General features: G+C 34.7%; 1 protein-coding gene across 1 annotated transcript in view; it reads right to left on the reverse strand.

Annotated features, from left to right (window-relative positions):
* Positions 1–19,185, reverse strand: part of AMMECR1 (AMMECR nuclear protein 1) — a 102,767-nt gene that overhangs the window by 47,763 nt on the left and 35,819 nt on the right. Inside the window, exon 2 of the mRNA XM_010985018.3 lies at positions 7,015–7,125. Coding sequence (XP_010983320.3) covers positions 7,015–7,125 — 111 coding nt within the window. The remainder of the gene's footprint in view (positions 1–7,014; positions 7,126–19,185) is intronic.

The following is a 19,185-nucleotide window of genomic DNA, read 5'->3' on the forward strand; positions in this document are numbered from 1 at the left end:
CTCTAATATTTTAGACATTTATAAGTAGACCCAATGTTTATTTTTTTAAATGTTTAGACAAAAATATATTGTTAAATGCCTAAAGTATAATTTTAGACCACATCTAATATGATACACATTTCACATGAAATTTGTGTCCTAATCTATCTTTACCCCTTCAATCTTTCATCTGAAAAAAACGAAGACTGTCTCAAGCAGTGATTCTCAGGAAACGAGGTAGATAACATTTTACTGGACTGAAACGAAATATGAATTTATTTTAACAGGGTAAGAGGAAAGTGGAATCTAAACTATTAACTTGTAATTTTTTCATTTGCCAAGCATCAAGGCTACAATCCAACGGGTTCTATATACTCTTTGGTCAAGTGGGGGAGGGGGAGAGCACACTCTTTTAAGTGTACTCTATTTCTGAGATTTTATTTTTTTCCACAGCAAGTTCATTTCCCCCCTTCAAAATATGTGTTAGTAAAATCTCTCAAAATACTGAATATCTTGTATGTGGTCACTTTGATACTAACAATTTATACACATCTCTATAATTTGGATTTTTTTTTTGTCCACAAAGGATAAAAACAAACCAAAAAGTGGTATAAAGGTTATAAAGTCTTTTGCTTTTATCTAAAGGGAACTAGGGATGGACTAAATAATTTCATAAATTGCTTTAAATACTTTTATGCTTTTATTACAAATGTGGAGTATCTGTTCATCCGGTATCACCTCCTCTGCCTCTTTGACAAAAGTTAGTTTCTACCTAGGACTGTAATGATTTATATAACTTATCTCTCCTACTATATTATAAACTTCTAAGGCAAAATTTAGACCAGATTTGCAGGATGAACACAATTAAAGGGAAAAAGAGCAGCCTCCTAGGAGCAAAAGGGTAAGGTTTATAGATAGATGTAAAAATCGGGTCAATTTCTTATAGTTTACCCTCCTTATAAAGCACAAGAATGAAGAGCTCTGACACAGCAAAAGTCCTTTTTCAGCTTCTGTCACACCTTCACCTTTTTACAGATGGCTTTTTCTGATTTTCTACGCAAAGGCATTGTGCCTCTGGCTCTTAATCAAAGCAACATGAGGATTCCAACTGGAGACTCTGAAAGATGTGATAAGGAAGTAGAATCTGATATACTCACTACTCTTCATTTCTGTGGCAGTAGGTGCTATATGAATTCAGATAATTCTCTATAACTCAGGAACCCTCACCCATACTGGGAATGGTTTCTACTCTTTAGTTTCTCTTGCCACATTCTGCTGGCCATTCTTTGGCCACATCTCTGCACATTAGCACAACCATGGGATAATGAAGGAGTGCGTTAAACTAGCGGCTAAAATGAAGATTCCAGATTTCTACAGATTATATTTAGCTTTGCTTTTCTATGATAGTTTTGAGTAAAGGGCATGTAACAATCTAAGTTCCAAACTATACCTTAAATTAAATGCTTATAAAATCTGACAAACACTTAATTTCTCATTCAGTAATTTATACCCTGGAAGTAACAACTGAGGTATAAGTTTTAGGACTCAGGCCATGCTGCCTTTTGAAAAAGGCAACAAAATGTAGACTGTAAATTAAGATAATTAATTTTGCATCGTGTTTTTGATATATCTATTTTTTTTCTCCAAAAAGCATATTTTAGCCAGGAGTCTTGCCACACACTCTTGCCAAAAATAGTCTGGACATAACATCTCCAGAATGAGCTTCCCTGACAATAGTGTACAGTCAGAAATGACTCATGTACAGCTTTTCTCTTCATAAGAAAAATCAGTCTGTGTGACTGAAGAGTTGGTGGGGGGGGGGTAGCTTGCTTAAACGCATTATTCACAATAAGCCAAGTCTAGTTACCAAAAATGATCAAGAATAAGAATAATCACAAAATAGTCCACCCTGAGGGGGGAAAATAATTATGCTGCTTACAACAGTTTTAAACTCATACTGATTTAGAAAAATGCCAGATTACAACACTAAAATATAAAAGCAAATTTGGTTTACAATCAGTCTAGTTACCCCAAAGTACCAAATCTAGCCAGGACCTTTGAAGGTAATAAAGTAGGTCTGTTAGCTATTTCCCAGTATCTTAAAAAGCCTAATAGTAAGTGAACGTTTGTAACATGCAAACAATCATCTTCTCTCTCATCCTCTCCCTCTCTCTCCCTCTCTCTGTCTCCTCCACACCCATCCCCACCTCTCTCTCTCTCCCTCTCTCTCTCTCTCTCTCTCTCACACACACACACACACACACACACACACAAAACAAATCACCTTTCCTCTGGTCACCCTGTTCCCTAGAAAGGAACAAACCTCCCTTGCTAATTTCTCAGGATTAAGCAGTGCAACAAAGTAGCGTAGTTCAGAATCAAGCTTCAGACACTGCCTGCACCTGCATAATTATTTCATTGCCAAGACCTCTAAGTACAACCAAGTAAAGGAGAAGAAAAGAAAGACAGTCTTTTAAGTGTGACAATAGGCCATATTCCTGTTTTATGAAATAAGAACACATTAGTCATTTACATATTCTAGAAAAATTACTACCAACTTGAATTTACGTAAAGAAATAGACCTATAGGGCACTGGACAATTTATTAACCAAAATTTTAAGGAATTTTCTTTGACCAAGATGTTTGTGTTCATTTGTATTAATTGTGATTCTCTTTTCTATAAAAGCATATAATCTAAGTGCTAAAAAAGAGTAAATAAATTTATCTCTGCTTTCTAACATGTAAAAGGCATAAATGCAAGTAGCTTGGTAAATATTAGAAATTGTTTTTCTTTAACTGGGACATGGAATATTTTTATTTTGAAGTTTTGGCCACTAACAAATACACTAATTTGTGAGCTTTGATTTGTCACCATGGAGAAATTTCTATCACTAATTCTGAGCTCTCCATTCTGCTTCTTATTTGCTATCATCTTTTAGGCTTTTATCCAGAGTCTCCAAGGTCAAGGAAATAATAGTCTATTTGATAGTTACATGTTGTAATTCTCCCAAAGTTTTCCTGCTACCTACAGAGAAGGTACGTATTTTTACAGTTGGGAGAAATTCTCAGCCTATTTATAAGGTCTTATTTCAGTCTACAATAAATTAAAATTTCAACTAGGAGAACATACAACTTGACAATGACAAGTATTTTCATTTTAGAACAGTATATATATTTATAAATAAAAGCTTAATCCAGGATAGGCATTTAATGTAAAAAGTACCTGGTGATTTTTTTACATTTCGGTTTTAGAGATTAAGAGAGCACAAACAAACTAGATCATTGTCTTCTACAAAATGGTTGGCTTTTTAAAAGAAGAAAGAGTGCTCATATAGACTGTTGCATGCTCATGTTCATAGTAGCATTATTTGTCATGTCAAAAAGTGGAAGTCACTCAAGTGTCCATGCATGGATTAATGGACAAACAAAATATGGCAGATACATATGATGGAATATAATTCAGCCTTAAAAAGGAAAGAAATTCGAACACATGTTACAACATGGATGAACCCTGAAGACATTATGCTAAATGAAATAAGCCAGATACATAAGGACAAGTACTGAATGATTTCACTTACTTGAGGCACATAGAGGAGTCAAATTCATAGAGACAGAAAGTAGAATGATGGTTGCCAGGGGCTGGGGGATGGGGAAATGGGGAGTTAGTGCTTAGTGGGTACAGAATTTTAGCTGGAGAAGATGAAAAAGTTCTGGAGATGAATGGTGGATGGTTGCATATCAATGTGAATGTACTTAAAGCCACAGAACCATACACTTAAAACTGGTTAAAATGGTAGATTTCATGTTATGTATATTTTGCAATAAAAAATAAAGAATATAGCTGAGCAACATTCTGAGAACAGATGAAGAGAGTGAATAACCAGATAGTACGATTTTTTAAAAAAGACACCTATACTTGCTGAGTCTTCAATTTCACTGTTTATTCTTTGTTTTTCTCTCTCCTTTCCTTTTATCCCAAACCCCCTCTAAGTTCATTTGCTTCCATTTGTAAGTTTTGTGATTTATGGGTTTTAAGACTGGAAGACCAGACTCCAAGAATCACCAGTTGTTATGTTCAGAAAAATCATATTCTTCTTGAAGTCTAGTCCATTATTTTCATGCAGCCAAAGAACACAATTTCATATCATACAGTATTATATTTTTTAATAAGCACTATCATTTTTATAACATTAATCCAAGTCAAGTTTCTTCTGACCCTGAGTTATATACTTTCTATAATCCCATCTATGGATTTTCTGGAATTTAAAATAATGTTCTAAAATTTCAGTCTTAACTCCGAGCTAGAATTTTTGAAGAATTATTGATCCATGGTTTATACAATTTATAAGAACCTGCTTCCAGATTCATTACTTGCATGATGAACCTGCAAAACATACATTATCAGAAATTTTTATTTTGTCTTATCTTAAATGCAGCGGTTAAGAGCTTGGACTTTGCAGTCAGATGACCTGGGTTTGAATCCTGGTTCTACCACTTACTAGATGTGTGGGTGGATAAATTATTTAAATTCTCTAAATCTCAGTTTCCTCATTTTTTAAAATGTGAATATTAATACTAAGAGTTGTTGTGAGGACCATGCATAGAAAGCTCCTCTGCAGTGTCTGACATGGAGTAAGTTCTTCATAAACGGTAACTATGAATACCACTAGTAACAACAGCATGTAGAAATGATGACTAACCTATGGGACTGAGAGACATTAGACTGCAGCTTTTTAAAATGACTCTACCGTTTTGACTCTAAAATGAATCCAGAGAAAATAAGCAACAGTATATTTTGAGACTTGTTTTCTTTGTTCATCTCTTCCAAATAACTTCATTCTTAATATCATACTGAGCAAAAGAAATTAAGCCAAACAAGAATGAGAAGGCCAGGTATGTATATGCCTATATACACACTCAAACACACGTCTCTCTCACGTGCTGGGTATGATTTCAGGAAGTTGTATAGAAACACGAGGGAAAAAGCTGAAAAGTAAACAGGAAGAGCCATAGACTACAATGAGGGTAACCACATACACAAATACAGGCAAATTTCCAAGTTCAACTATTTGAATGACTTATTCAGAATCACATTATTGTCAGAAAGATATGCTGTAATTCTTCTGGTAATTACCCTAGGAGGCAGAGCCACAAGTCCAGAAAAGTTGGATATTTTCATCCCTTTTTATCAATGTGGGCAAAAGAATTTCATATTTTCTTTAAACAAAACCAAATTGCTACTACAGTTACTACTACTAAGGATTTCTAAAGTATATATTTGATACTGGGATTTCTGCCCCAATTTCCTTAGAAAGTACAAACTGTAAAGAGAAATAGAAATTTTATAATAGACTTCTGTTTCTGAAAATGTGTTTCTTAGAATACCAATGGCATAAAACACGAGGGTGAGAAGATAAAAGGGAGGCAAAAAAGTCTGGGAAATACTGCATTTTGTATCTCTCAGAGATTCACCACACTATTAACATAAAAGGTTCTGAGAAATCCTACAGTGAGCAGAGCTGTTTAAATTTGTTTAACTAGTGTTCCCAAAATTTATTTGCCCATAGATTTCTTTTTTTTCTTAAAGCAATACAAAGGAACCAGTATTTCTCATAACAAGTTATTTTAGGAAATGTATAATAAATTGTCTTTGATTAGCTAGAAGAGTAATTTCATATGCACCCATTCCAAAAAGATAGTCACTGGCAGAATTTACTAAAGTCCCCAGATGAGTCCATGGTATTTCATGTCAGGGTAAAAAAAAATCTAACATGCCTAGACTTGCGCTTGTACTATCTTTAGCAAGTTGTAGTTATTTCCAGAATATGTGTTCCAGCTCCTTTACTGCCTGTATATTATTTAATCAAGTCCAAACACCCAACTTCTATTACCTGTGAAAATCTAAGAATAAATGTGACCCTCCAAGCTTTTGCTTTTCTTTCTGGGCTTCAGTGTAAGCTAAGAAAACCCTGTAACTATGAGCTACATCTTCAAATATAAGAATACTAAACTCAGTTACAAGCATTTTATTAACTGGTGTTATGAGCTGCATTTACACAATTCTGTAGTAAAACAATGATCCTAAAGTAAAGTAATGATTGATTATTATTTCATTCCCTTGCATCTCCCTAATATCCCTATTAAATATATAGAACAAAATACTGTAACTGCTACTTTATCTACTGAAGATTGAACAACTTGCCCCAGGTACCAATAGTCAGCAGGAGCCAATTTCTTATTGGACAGACACTGTGCACATTACAACTATAGAAACTGTATCAGATAATCACCCTGAAATGTGAAAAACAGGAAATTCCTTTACTAATAGCTTATTATTCAAGGAATTTTCTTCTTTTGAAATAATTTTGGAACACAATTTGCTAGAAATCTAAACTTGAACCAAAAAAATCTGATGGCATGCTAGATAGCCTTTTGTGAGTTCAGAAATTAAGAACAAAGTCTTAACAAACTGTAATGAGGCATTCATTACTTTGTCCTTTTGTTAGAGAAAACAAAGGAAGTAAGCTACAATTAATTCTGGGTAAAGTGTGAATGTGAATGATCATGCTGTCAGGCTGTGGCATCACTTTCTTCTTAGGTTCTCCCTTCAATTTCAAAAGTATTTAAAGTGTAACAAAATGTGTGACATGAAATAGACATCAACGATTCTTTTAAAGCCTAACAAAGAAGATACAATGACTGTTATGAAAATAATACATTTAAGTAATCCACAGATATTTGGTCATTGATTTTCAGTTTATACAAAATAAACCGGCCATTGAAAGGAAAAAAAAAACACTTTAAAACAACTATGGCAGAATACATGTAATCATAGTATTTTATATTATGGTAATACATATCAATAACATTTACCAGAAATAAGACAAATGGTTGAAGAGAAGAAAAAATCTGACATGAAAGGAGTCAAGAATGTTGACAATTTAGTAAAGGAAAAGGAGTTAAGGTATCAGGTTCAAGTTTCATAAGTTTTTTTTTTTTAACGTAGAAGCAGAGGTAACAAAAATTGGTCTTCACCTGGTAAGTGTGTACTCCCTGAGTCCTGAATGCAAATTCATGGCAGAAAAAGTACCTATGCATCCACGCAATCTTTTGTCTCGACCAATCTTCCATGTTACAAACAGTGGGCTGTAATGGAAGATAAAAATAGGGTAAATCAATCAATTCAATTCAAGGAAGTATTTATTGAGCATTTACCATATGCAAGGTTAGGTGCCTGAGATATAAAGACCAGATGACAGGCCCTCAGGGGCTTAAATTCTAGCCCAAAGGACTGCATTTAGCAATAATTATAGCTATACTGTATTGAGTGTATCCTACATATTAGGAAGCCCAATAAATGTTTTCAATAGGTTATCTATCTTAATCCTCATCAACAACTCTAGGATGCTGATACTAACATTCCTATTTTACAAATGAGGCAGCCTCACAGTTAATACATGATGAAGTAGTAACTCAAACCTGGGCAATCTTGACTACAGAGTCATTACTGCCTGATTTCTCATTTAAACCTCAAGTCCCTGATTGATTCCTAAGTCTGGTCGAGAAAATCAAGGGGAAAAAAAAAATCAACAGTTCCAATATATACTTACTGAGTGTATTAGGGGAGGGGTGCAAAGCACTGTGAAAGCTGCTACTGGAGATACAAAGTTGCCTAAGATACAGTGTTTGCTTCCTAGGAGCCAGTGCAGGAGGCAGGAGGCATGTTCACAGCTAACTAACATGAGGCAAAAGGAAGTAAGTGCTGTAAGCCATGTCCAAAATGCCATAAATTAAGCTACTGAAATATAAGAAAATGTTGAGTTTGATCATCTTCAGCTTGGCCCAGAAGAATGAGTAGGGCTCAGAGAGTGAAGGACAATAGCAAATATTAACCAAGTAATTGAAGCCATAAAATGTATTTTAATTTTTAGATAAAATTATTGCCAATAAACACAAGAGCTCAAGTATCAATTATAATAAGACAGCAACCAGAAGGTAATTTAGTTTTTTTTGGTTATTGTTTTAAGAAGGTAATACAGTTTTAAATGAAGTTTAATACGGTAGATTGGATTCTGCAGCAAAGCACTGACAGCCTCAGTTAACGGTTAAGTTTAAAAACAATTATTTTCTACGAATATATGTATGTACATGCATGACTGGGACATTGTGCTGTACACCAGAAACTGACACATTGTAACTGACAGTACTTCAATTAAAAAAAAAATATTTTCTGAATAGAAGCAACTTTGTCAGTTTTAATGAAATAATTTATACATTTTTGGGTATTTTGTAAAAAGATTAATACCCTACAGTTGGGGATGGTTCCTGTTAATGAGAGTATTCACAGTATTATTGGTATAATAGAATACATTTCTGCTTTCTAAAAATTTAAATTTTAGAAGGATATACCATATGTCATGTATTTCTTTTAATATGCTGTTGAGTTTGAGAAGACATTCTCTCTTTAAAGGACTCTCTAGTCAGTCATTGGCAGTTGGGGGAAAAGATATCCTGTTCAAGCACTTTAATCACCCACCTCAAACATTTAAATGATTCTGTGTTCTGACAGGTAACCACAATGGCAGACAGGTTCCCAAATAATGTACACAAACCAGGGAGCAGTACTAAGAATTACCTCCTTCCAAGAGTCAAATGCCCAGAGGCACTGAAAAGATGACTAAGTATAAGGCCAAGTTTTGTCAATGTTAATATTCAAGTGCTGGATGACCTACACTACAGGTACTAAAAAAAAAAAAGCAAAAGGTGAAATCCAGGTTTTTTGCTTTCCCTATCATATGTACTATCTTATAACTTGAGACAAGATGCTAAGGCTGCAGTTGAAAATTTTCTCTAATTGCTCTTGACTAAGAGTTGATCAGCAAGACAAGAATTAAATGGGATCGCCTTCTCACCAATTCTTCTATTACTCATACAAATATAGCATCCTAAAATTCACATACATTATCTTTAAAGATGAATTCCACCTCTTCGTTTTTCACTTTCTAACTTGGTAGAGTCAACATCAGCAATCATAAATGGACAGTAAGATATCAATCCTCTTCCATAACAATGCCTATACAAAAGATCTCTATGTAAGACAGGCAGATTCAGAACAAAGTTAATCACACTGTAACATGTATAATAACATGTCTTTAAAGTACCATAATGGCTTCTCAATACACAGAACTAACTTGTATATTCTCTTCCTCAGTGACTTGAGTAAGAAACCTAAAAGTATGAGTGAATTCATTTCCCATCGAAAACATGAAAGTCATTTAAAAGTACTTTACCTTCAATCCTCTTATTTATCCTGCTAAAATAGATACGGACATCGTTGTTACTATCATCCTATCTATTCAAGAAAACATGCAAAATTTGTAGCGTAAATAAAAAAAGAACACCATTAAACACTACATTATAAAATACTTTGGAGGGCATTCAAACACATAGTGGGAGAAATTACACACAGTTTCTTATTATGCTATGCTATGACTGCTAAAGAGATGACTCATTCAGAGGGTAGAGTGCTAGAGGATAAGCTGCATTTTGCCAGGCACTCCTAGCCTGCGAGCAAGGCATTTCATAGTAAACAAGGACATGGAGATGTAAAAGTGCACACTTTCAGAGACCAGGAAGTAGTCTGACAGTCTTGATAACTTGCTACGGTCTCTTCCAGATTTAACACTCTATGGGTTTTAGGCACTGTTGAGTATATGTTCTCAAGAGCCCTCATAAGAGGAAGAGGAGATGCAGAATCGTCTGTACTCTCCCTGTTCCTTACCTGCCCCAGGCAACATCCACTTTGGGGGTTGGTATTGCAGGGAAGTATCTGTGTCAAAGATGGGAGGGATTGCTACTTGCCAAACCCACTGTGTTTAGGACAGATGCCTGAAGATGGAAGAAATCAGATTTTTAGTAGACAGAATAAAACTATTCCTTCAAAATCTGGGATTCTAATTCCTCATTTACAAATGCTCATCCAATGTCTTTTTATAAAGAACATATATTTGGAAATTTTAAAAAACCCAAAATATCTACAAGCAACATTTAATGAGGAAAAGAACTTGGGAAGTAAAGCATTTTAAGGCAGACTGAAACAGAATAACCATCACTGAGCACAAGAGATTATATCTGGTGTGTGATAACTACTTCATACAGGGCAACGACTATGGGAACATTCAATACATATTATCTAAAAATAGCAACAAAAATTTTTCTTTTCCCAACACACAGGGGGAAGAAATAGGCAATTTCATTCTTAAGTGCATTATTAAAACATGTATGAGTTCTCAAAAGGACATAAGACATCAGCATTATCAGAGACAGATCAAAGCAGAAAAAGGGATTAAAGCCTGTTGAGAGGAGCTGCTTACTTAATGACAAGGAAATAAGGAAAACAGTTCCTAGTAAGACAAAGAGTGAATGTTTTTGGAAAATACTTATCCCATATGGTTTGAGGCCACCTACGTACACTGAAAAAATACTACAAACCAGAAGGGCTCAAAATGAAATGAAATATTAATGGAAACATTTATCTGAAGGTAACCAGACATAGCTTTTTAAAGAATTTTCCTCCTTCTGAACATTTTGTGCCACGATGTTCTGAGAAATGTTTAGAGGAAAGTAAATTCTCTCCACTTTTCCAAGTCTGTAGACAGGAACAGGAAGTAACCATCTAATCTAGGTGAATCTTCCCTGCTAACTGGCGGCCAATACTATGAGGTCAGTAGTCACTCTCAGGGAAATCTGCATGGAATCAGCAGAAGTACAGAAATGCAAAGTAAAGCTGAGCAAGATACTCCCTAATCCAAGTTGTATGCCACTTCCTACACCCTTCTGAGACTCTTCTATTGATGCAGACCAGGAGAGATCAGAAATATGTTTGTGGGAGAGGGGTACAACTATGAAAAAGGCATATTTCCTTAATATTTTACCATAAATCCTATCCCTTCCGTCATACCAAGGCAAAAACAGAGGTTTAAAAATAGCCTTAGATGTTCACAAGTTCCTACTCTGGCAACCTGCTCTTCCTTAGAATTAGATTCCTTAGAATGAAATTTGGAGATGGTAACATTAACAGTATAATATCCATCTCTACCAATATACTAATTACTACAACAGGGGTATTCAATAAGGTTAATTATATTGTAGGTAGATACGGGAAAAGTGAGAAGCCCCCTAGCTTGGTTCTTTTCTTCTGCCACCAAAAAATGATTGCTTTTCAACTGTACTCAAGTTCCTCACCAACTTAGATAAAAAATTCAACTGTATTACTCATGGCAGCCAACTTAAAGCCATAATTCCCCAGGATCTAAAAGCTCAGAGAAAAACAGAAATGGAGGCGTCTTCCTTCCACAACCAGGTTAAAACCTTTCATGTCTTATCTCAACACAAAGAAGCTATATATCTCATATCCGAACTATATAAACAACAGATTCAATCTGTAAAAATACACTCAGTATGGTTAAACCCCATATTAGTCTGCTCGAGCTGCCATAACGAAATACCACAGAGTAGATGGCTTAAACAACAGAAATTTATTTTCTCACAGTTCTGGAGGATAGAAAGTCCAAGATAAAGGTTCCAGAAGGGTTCTGTTTCTGAGAGCTCTCTTCCTGGCTTGTAGATGGCTGCTTTGTCTTTGCATGGCCTTTCCTCTGAGCTTCAGAAAGAGAGTGAGCATGCACACGAGCTCTGTAGTATCTCTCATAAGGACGCTAACCCTATTGTGTCACGGCCCCATCCTTATGACTTCATTTAACCTTAATTACCTCGTTATAGGCCCTGTCTCCACATACAGTCACACTGGGGATTAGGGTTCCAATACATGGATTTTGTGGGGACACAACTCAGTCCATAGCAAATCCCTAACAAAAGTTTTAGCAGTTTGAAGTTTACATAATAAGGTATCTAAGGTTATTAGCTGAGCGAGCTTTTACGAGATTATCTATTTCCTCTTCATTTTACAGATGAAAAACAAAAAGCTATCCAGAGAGACTAACTGCAGGGTTAACTGGTTAGTGTTAGAACCTGGCTAGTTCTCCAAATTTTCTTACTACTGATTGAATTTATTCCTCAGTACAGGGAAAGAAATTGTGAGTAGCAAACCTTGATGTCTTCTAAGGAATAGGAAAACCCCATGAATACTACATAGTACCACACAGATGAGCATAAGTACAAGTCTCCTCCTCCTCCTCTCCTGAGGGGAAAGAGAAATTAGCTGAGATGATACCAGGATAACCTGGAAATGCTGGATCAACCTAGAAACCCTAGACCAAATATACAAGCTTCTATACTATTATTGGTGATTGTTTAAGTAATTCATATCACTTAATGAGGTGTTTAAATGAATGAATGAATGAATGAAGCTTAAGTCTTTCAGATAATTTGAAATTCAAATTGATAGGAAGCCTTGAAAGGGACAGGAGGAGGTATACTGGGGGCAGACGTGGGTAGTAAGGAAAGGTTCCAATGCATTTTACACTTTCTCATCCACACCAGTCCTTTACGGCAGATAAGGAAAATACACTAAATCACTGTTACAGCCTTATAAAATACTCCTCCCTCCAACCTTTGTAACTAGCCTGTATCCATGGGGCTTAGGGAAATAAGGAGACACTACTTAAACAGACAGCATGGGTCAGCACAGAAGACCACAAATACCTGCAAGTGGGAATCAGGAATTACCAATCTTTCAGTACTTTTCTCTGCCTGGTGATCCCAGAAATTCTATCATAGCAGCATTATATTCTTTTTTAAAAATATAATGCTAATTTAACTGGCAAATGCCACAGGAACAGAAGCAGTCTAAAGTCTTATAGATGATTGGGAAGGTTGAGAGACAGAGACAGAGACAGAGTGGTGTGTGTGTGTGTGTGTGTGTGTGTGTGTGTGTGTGTGTGTGTGTGTGTGTGTGTGTGTGTGTGTCTTGTAAATCAAGGGTAATCACCACCGACATACAACCAGCCAAATCACAAGCATACTCCAAGGGATTAGCTTGATTCTGCCAATTTTTGAACTGAAAGGACCATTTCTTCCTTTTAGCAAAACCAAATCAACAATTTTCAGTAAATTAAAAAAAAAATCAGTCTCAGGCTTGATACACTGAGACAGTCTCATTATTATTTTCATTTTTAAAGCCCTGAATTAGATGAGAACAGCTACCTGCATTGGAAAAAAACACTGTATTTGCTCATATTTTCTCTTATTAGTTTACACTGCAGTGGGTATTAAATTTAATATATGGCAGCATTTGAAGGATGAAGTAGCTGGGGTTTTTTTCTGATAACAGGAACAAATCACAAATCTTTATTATCTGAAAATCTAACTCATTAAGTAAATTTTAACTGACAAATTACTACAGATTTCCAAAATAAAATAATTTCTATTTGAAATTCCTATTCTGAAACCATTTGTTCAAAGAACTCTAAAGTTTGAGACAGCCTTTATCATGAAAAGACTTAATTATTTTAATATAAAAGAGACCAGGCCAAAAAGGATGACCTTCTACTGAAGTCCTAAGATGTCTAGATTCAATATAAGCAAAACTAAAGAACTAGAACTAGATCCAGCGGTTTTAGAATGAATATTGATTGATATGGTCAACTTTTACTTTTTTTATGCCATTAAAAACTTTTATGGAACTATTTGGTGCTTCCATTTGACTATTTGTATGCCAGATGGTGAGGGAATTCATAACACTTAAAACAAAACAATGAAAACAACCAAGGAGGTTGTTTTGGTTTGGTTTGGTTTGGGTTTGTCCTTTAATCTTACCTCCCCAGCTAATGACCTATCTTCTACCAGCGTGTCACAGGAAATAAACATGCTGATTGATTTAAACACTAATATAAAAACAGCTGGAGAGTTATTCAGCTTCTTCATTCTAGATTATCTTGTTTCCCATTCCAAGGAGAGCTCATGTAATGTGCCAGCTTAGTAAGTAAGATCTGCAATAAACTGTGATGTATTTGTTTTTCACATGTTTTCCGGGTTTAGAAAGGTAACTGTTTTGATTTTAAGGTCCTTGTACTTGTTCCTTTGGGGGAAAGGAGCTGGATAGACTCAGCTTTGCAGCAGGAATTCGGCAAGGCTTTCTCATTTTAGGGAGAAGAAAGGCGGATCTAGGGACAAAGTACTCAACTGAGGCCATATTGTTATCAGGACAGCTTTTGTCGCCTTTGGTTTTTTTTCTTCCCTTCCTTTTTCACCTTTCAGAAAACACTTTTCAAGAAAATCTATCATTAAATATCCAAGAGATTAAGGGTTTTTTTTTTCTTAACACAGAATTGACATCCTCACCTCCAGAGTGCTTTCTTTTTAAAAAATCACCTTTATTAAAGCATAATTTATATACAATAAAACACCCATTTTAAGTGTAAAATCCAATGAATTTTGACAAACGTGTACATACAGGTAACCTAAACCACAATCAAGGTACAGAACATTTCTATCACCCCAAAGAGTTCCCTTGTGTGTCTCTTTACAATCAATTCCCTCCCCTCCCGGACCTTGGCTTGGCAAACACTGATCTGCTTTTGGTCACTATAGCTTTGCCTTTTCTGGAATTTCATGTAAGTGGAATAATGCAAATATGTAGTCTTGTGTGTAGCTTCTTTCACTTAGAATAATGCTTTTGATAGCCATTCATGTTGTTTGGTCCTTTTTATTTTTAAGTAATAGTCCACTGAGTAGATATACCACAATTTTTGTTTATTTACTCAGTTGCTGATGGATATTTGGGTTGCTTCCAGTTTGGGGCTATTATAAATAAAGCTGCTACGATAACATTTGCATTTAAATTTTTGTGTGAACATAAGTTTTCATTCCTCTTAGGTAACCACCCACAAAGAAAACTGCTGAGCCATGAGTAGGTGTTGCTTAACGTTATAAGAAACTACCAGACTATTTTCCAATTGGCTGTACCAATTTCCAGTAGCTGTACCAATTACATTCCTACCTGTACTGTATGAGTGGTTCCACAACCACATCAATACTTGATATTGTCTTTTTTTAAAAAATTCAAGTTAATGTGTAGGGATATGTCGTTGTGGTTTTAATTTGCAGCTCCCTGATAACTAAGAATATTGAGCAACTCTTCAAGTACTTAATATTCATTCACGTATCTTCTCTTGGGAAGTGTTTGTTCAACTCATTGACTCATTTTTAAATTGGACTGTTTTTCTTCTTTTTATTGAGTTGTAGGTTTTTAGAAAATATATTCTGGAAAACAATCTTTATCACATAAATGTACTACAAATATAATTTTCTAGTCTGTGGTCTGCTTTTTTGTTTTCCTAATGGTATCTTCTGAAAAGCACACGTTTTTTATGTTGATGAAGTTTATTTTTTATCAGTTTTTCTCTTCTGGTTCATGGTTTTGTGTCCAATAAAAGAAATCTTTATCCAAAAGTCATGAAGTTTTTCTCCCATTCTATTTCAGGAGTTTTATAATTTCTGCTTCTACATTTAGGTTTATAATCCATTATGAGTTACTTTTTGTGTATACTGTAAGGTAAAGATTGAGGTTCTTTTTTTATTTTTTAATATTTGGTGATGGATTTTTGTATATGTACATAAGGAACACTGGTCTGTGGTTTTCTTGTAATATCTTTGTCAGTTTTTGGTATCATGGTGATGCCAGCCTCACAGAGTGAGATGGGAAGAATTCTCTATTTTTTACAAGTTTGGTTAACTTGTTTCTTAAATATTTAATAAAATTCACGATTGAAATCATTGAAGCTTAGATTTTAATTGTGGGATAATTTTTAATTACAAATTTAATTTCTTTAATAGATACAAGGCTATTCAGATTTTTTCATTCTTTCTGAGTCAATTTTGGTAATCTGTGTCTTTCAAGGAATTCTTCCATTTCATCTAAGTTTAGAATTTACTGGCATGAAGTTATTCACAATATTCCCTTATTATCTTTTTCATGTCCATCGAATCTGTAGTGATATCTACTCTTTCCTTCCTGATATTGGTAATTTGTGTCTTTTCTCTCTTTTTTGTCTTTACCAGTCTAGCTATAGGTTTATCAATTTTATTGATTGTTTCAAAGAGCTGGCTATTGATTTTGTTGATTTTTTTTCCTATTGTTAGTTTTCTATTTTTATTGATTTCTACTCTTCTAATATTTTATTCCTCTTACTTACTTGGGGTTTAATTTGCTCTTCATTTTCTTGCCTCTTAGGGTGGAATCTTAGATTATTGACTTTAGATCTTCCTTATTTTAAAGCTGTAAATTTCCCTCTGAGCACTGTTAGTTGCATTCCACAAGTTTTAATATGTTGTGTTTTCATTATCATTTAGTTCAAAATATTTTCTCATTTCCCTTATAATTTCTTCTTTGACAATTATTTATTTAAAGGTAAACTGTGTAATTTCCTGATATTTGAGGATTTTCCAGATGGCTTTTTGTGAATTTCTAATTTAATTCCATTTTGGTCAGAGAACAAACTGTATTATTTCAATTCTTTTGAATATGCTGAGGTCTGTTTTATGGCCTAGAATTCTTAATGAATGTACCAAGTAAATTTGAAAAGAAAATGTATTCTGGTAGTGTTAGGCCCAGGGTTTTATAATAAATGTCAGTTAGGTATAGTTGGTAGAAAGTATTGGTCAGATTCTCTATCTCTTCACTGACTTTTCTGTCTACTTAATCTATCAGTTACTGAGAGTACTGAAATATTCAACTGTAACTGTGGTTTTGTCTATTTATCCATTCACTTGTATCTGTTTTTTTTTTCTTCATGTATTTTGAGGCTCTGTTAGGAGCATACATATTTAGGATTATTGCTTTCTTGATGAATTGACCACTTTATCTTTATGAAATGTCCCCCCCTCATCCTGAAGTCTAATTTATCTCATATTAACATAGTCACTCCAGCTTTCTTATTATTAGTGCTTGCATGATATATCTTTTTCCATCTTTTTATTTTGAACCTCTGTGCCTTTATTCTTAAAGTGGGTTTCTTATAGATAGTAGTACATAGTTGGGTCTTGCATTTTAATGCAGCCTTTTAATTGGAGTATTTAGACTACTTATATTGAATGTAACTTTGATATTGCTGTGTTCTTTATATTTGATTTTTGTTTTCTGTTTCCCATCTGTTCTCTGATCCTCTTTTTCTGTCTTCTTTTGGATTAGATAAGTATAGTTTATCATTCATTTTTATAGCCATTATTAACCTATTAATTATACCTTTTTTGGTGGTTATTCCAGGTTGCAAATGATGCATCTTTAACTTACTGCAAACTACTTTCAAGTAATATTACATCACTACACACACAACATAAGGACTTTAGCATACTTTCAATGAAAGCATACTTTCATTTCACTCCTTCCATGCCTTGGGGCTATTGTCATACCTTTGACATCTACATACCTTATAAATTCCATGATGACTTATTAATTTTGCTTTAAAGCTAACTTTTTAAAAAATTCTAAAATGAGAAAAAAAGTCTTTCATATTTATCCCACACTTACCACACTTATCTGGAACTCTTCATTACTTTTAGAGATCCAAGTTTCCATCTGGTATTTTCCTTCAGCCTGAAGAACTTCAATATTTCTTGTAGTTCAGGTCTGCTGGTGACAATTCAGTTTTTGTCTGAAAAAAATATATTTCACCTTCACTTATTTTTGCTTTAATTTTTAAGATTTTCACTGGAGATAGGATTTGAGGTTGACAGTACTTTTTCTTTCAGCACTTTAAACATGTCATTCCATTGTCTTCTCACTTGCATTGATTCTGATGAGATGTGTATGATTTCTTATCTTTGTTCTTCCATATGTAATGTTTCTTTTCTCCTCTAGCTTCTTTTCAATGCTCACTCTATCACTGGTTTTCAGCAATCTGTTCATAATAGTCTTAGAGTGGTTTTCTTTGTGGTTATTGCACGTAGGGTTGTCTGAGCTTCCTGGATCTATGAATTTATCGTTTCCAATCATAAAATGTTAGCCATTGTTTCTTCGACTATTTTTTTCTGCCTATTCCTCTCTCTCCTTTCCTTCTGGGACTTCAATTACATGTATATTAGTTTGCTCGTATTGTCCCACAGTTGACTAAGGCTTTCTCTTTCTTTTCTTCAGTTTTTCCCATTCTCTCCTTCAGAGAGGATAATTTTATTGTTGTATCTTCAAATTCATTGATGCTTTCATCTGCAGTCTAATCTGCTATTAATCTCATCCAGTGAATTTGTCACTTCATATACTATACTCTTCAGCTCCAGAAGTTCTATTTGATTCTTTATATGTCTTCAATTTCTTTCTTCATTATATTCATGTTTTTCTTTCAATTGTTAAACATACTGTCATGGCTGTTTTAATGTCCTCATCTGCTAATTCTATAACTGTTAGTTCTGGTTCTGTTTCTATTGACTGACTTCCTCTTGGTTATGGGTCACATTTTAGTGCTTCTTGGAATGTCCAGTAATTTTTTGGATATCAGCTATTATAATCATTATATTCTTGAGTGTTTTGCTTTTACTGTCTTCCATCAAAGAGTACTGAAGCTTGTTTTGTTGTGCATCTAAATTTTTTGTGGATAATTCTTTTTTAAGACTTGGTTTTAAGTTTTGTTAGTCCAGGTTCAAAGTACCCTTTACTCTAGGGCTACATTAGCTCTACTACTAAGGAATGATCCTTCTGGGGTCTCTATTAAATGCTCTGGGCGTTCAACAAGGTCTCTCAACTCTTGCTGTAGGAACTCAAATGTCTACCAGTCCTCTATGAGCTCTGATGAATTTTCAGCTTATAGCTTCTGAGCAATAGTCTTTTGCCTGGCCCCACTGCATTTCTCTCAACACATGCACAGATTCATAATTCAGCCAAAGATAAAGGGGACATTTATGCCGATTTCTGGAGTACTCTGCTCTACAAATTCCTGCCACTTAGGTAGGCCTCCCTGAGTTCCTATCTCTGTTTCATCAATTCAATAAGACTGCATGCTCTGCTTGGGTTCCCTCTCACAATGCTATAGTCCAGAAACTGCCTGCAGACAAAAAGCCCAGGTGACTGTAGGGCTCGTTTCATTTGCTCCCTTTTAATCAGGGATCACACACTCCTGTGCTACCTGTTGCCAATGTCTGAGAATGGTTGTTTCAGATATTTTGTCCAGCTCCAAGTTGTTTATGGAGTATGCAAGGCAGAAGGGAACAAGTCTTATTACAGTTACTCCTTCATGGATCAAAGTGGAAGTCTCA

Source organism: Camelus dromedarius, chromosome X (assembly GCF_036321535.1).
Source record: "Camelus dromedarius isolate mCamDro1 chromosome X, mCamDro1.pat, whole genome shotgun sequence".
In the NCBI taxonomy this organism is placed as follows: Eukaryota; Metazoa; Chordata; class Mammalia; order Artiodactyla; family Camelidae; genus Camelus; species Camelus dromedarius.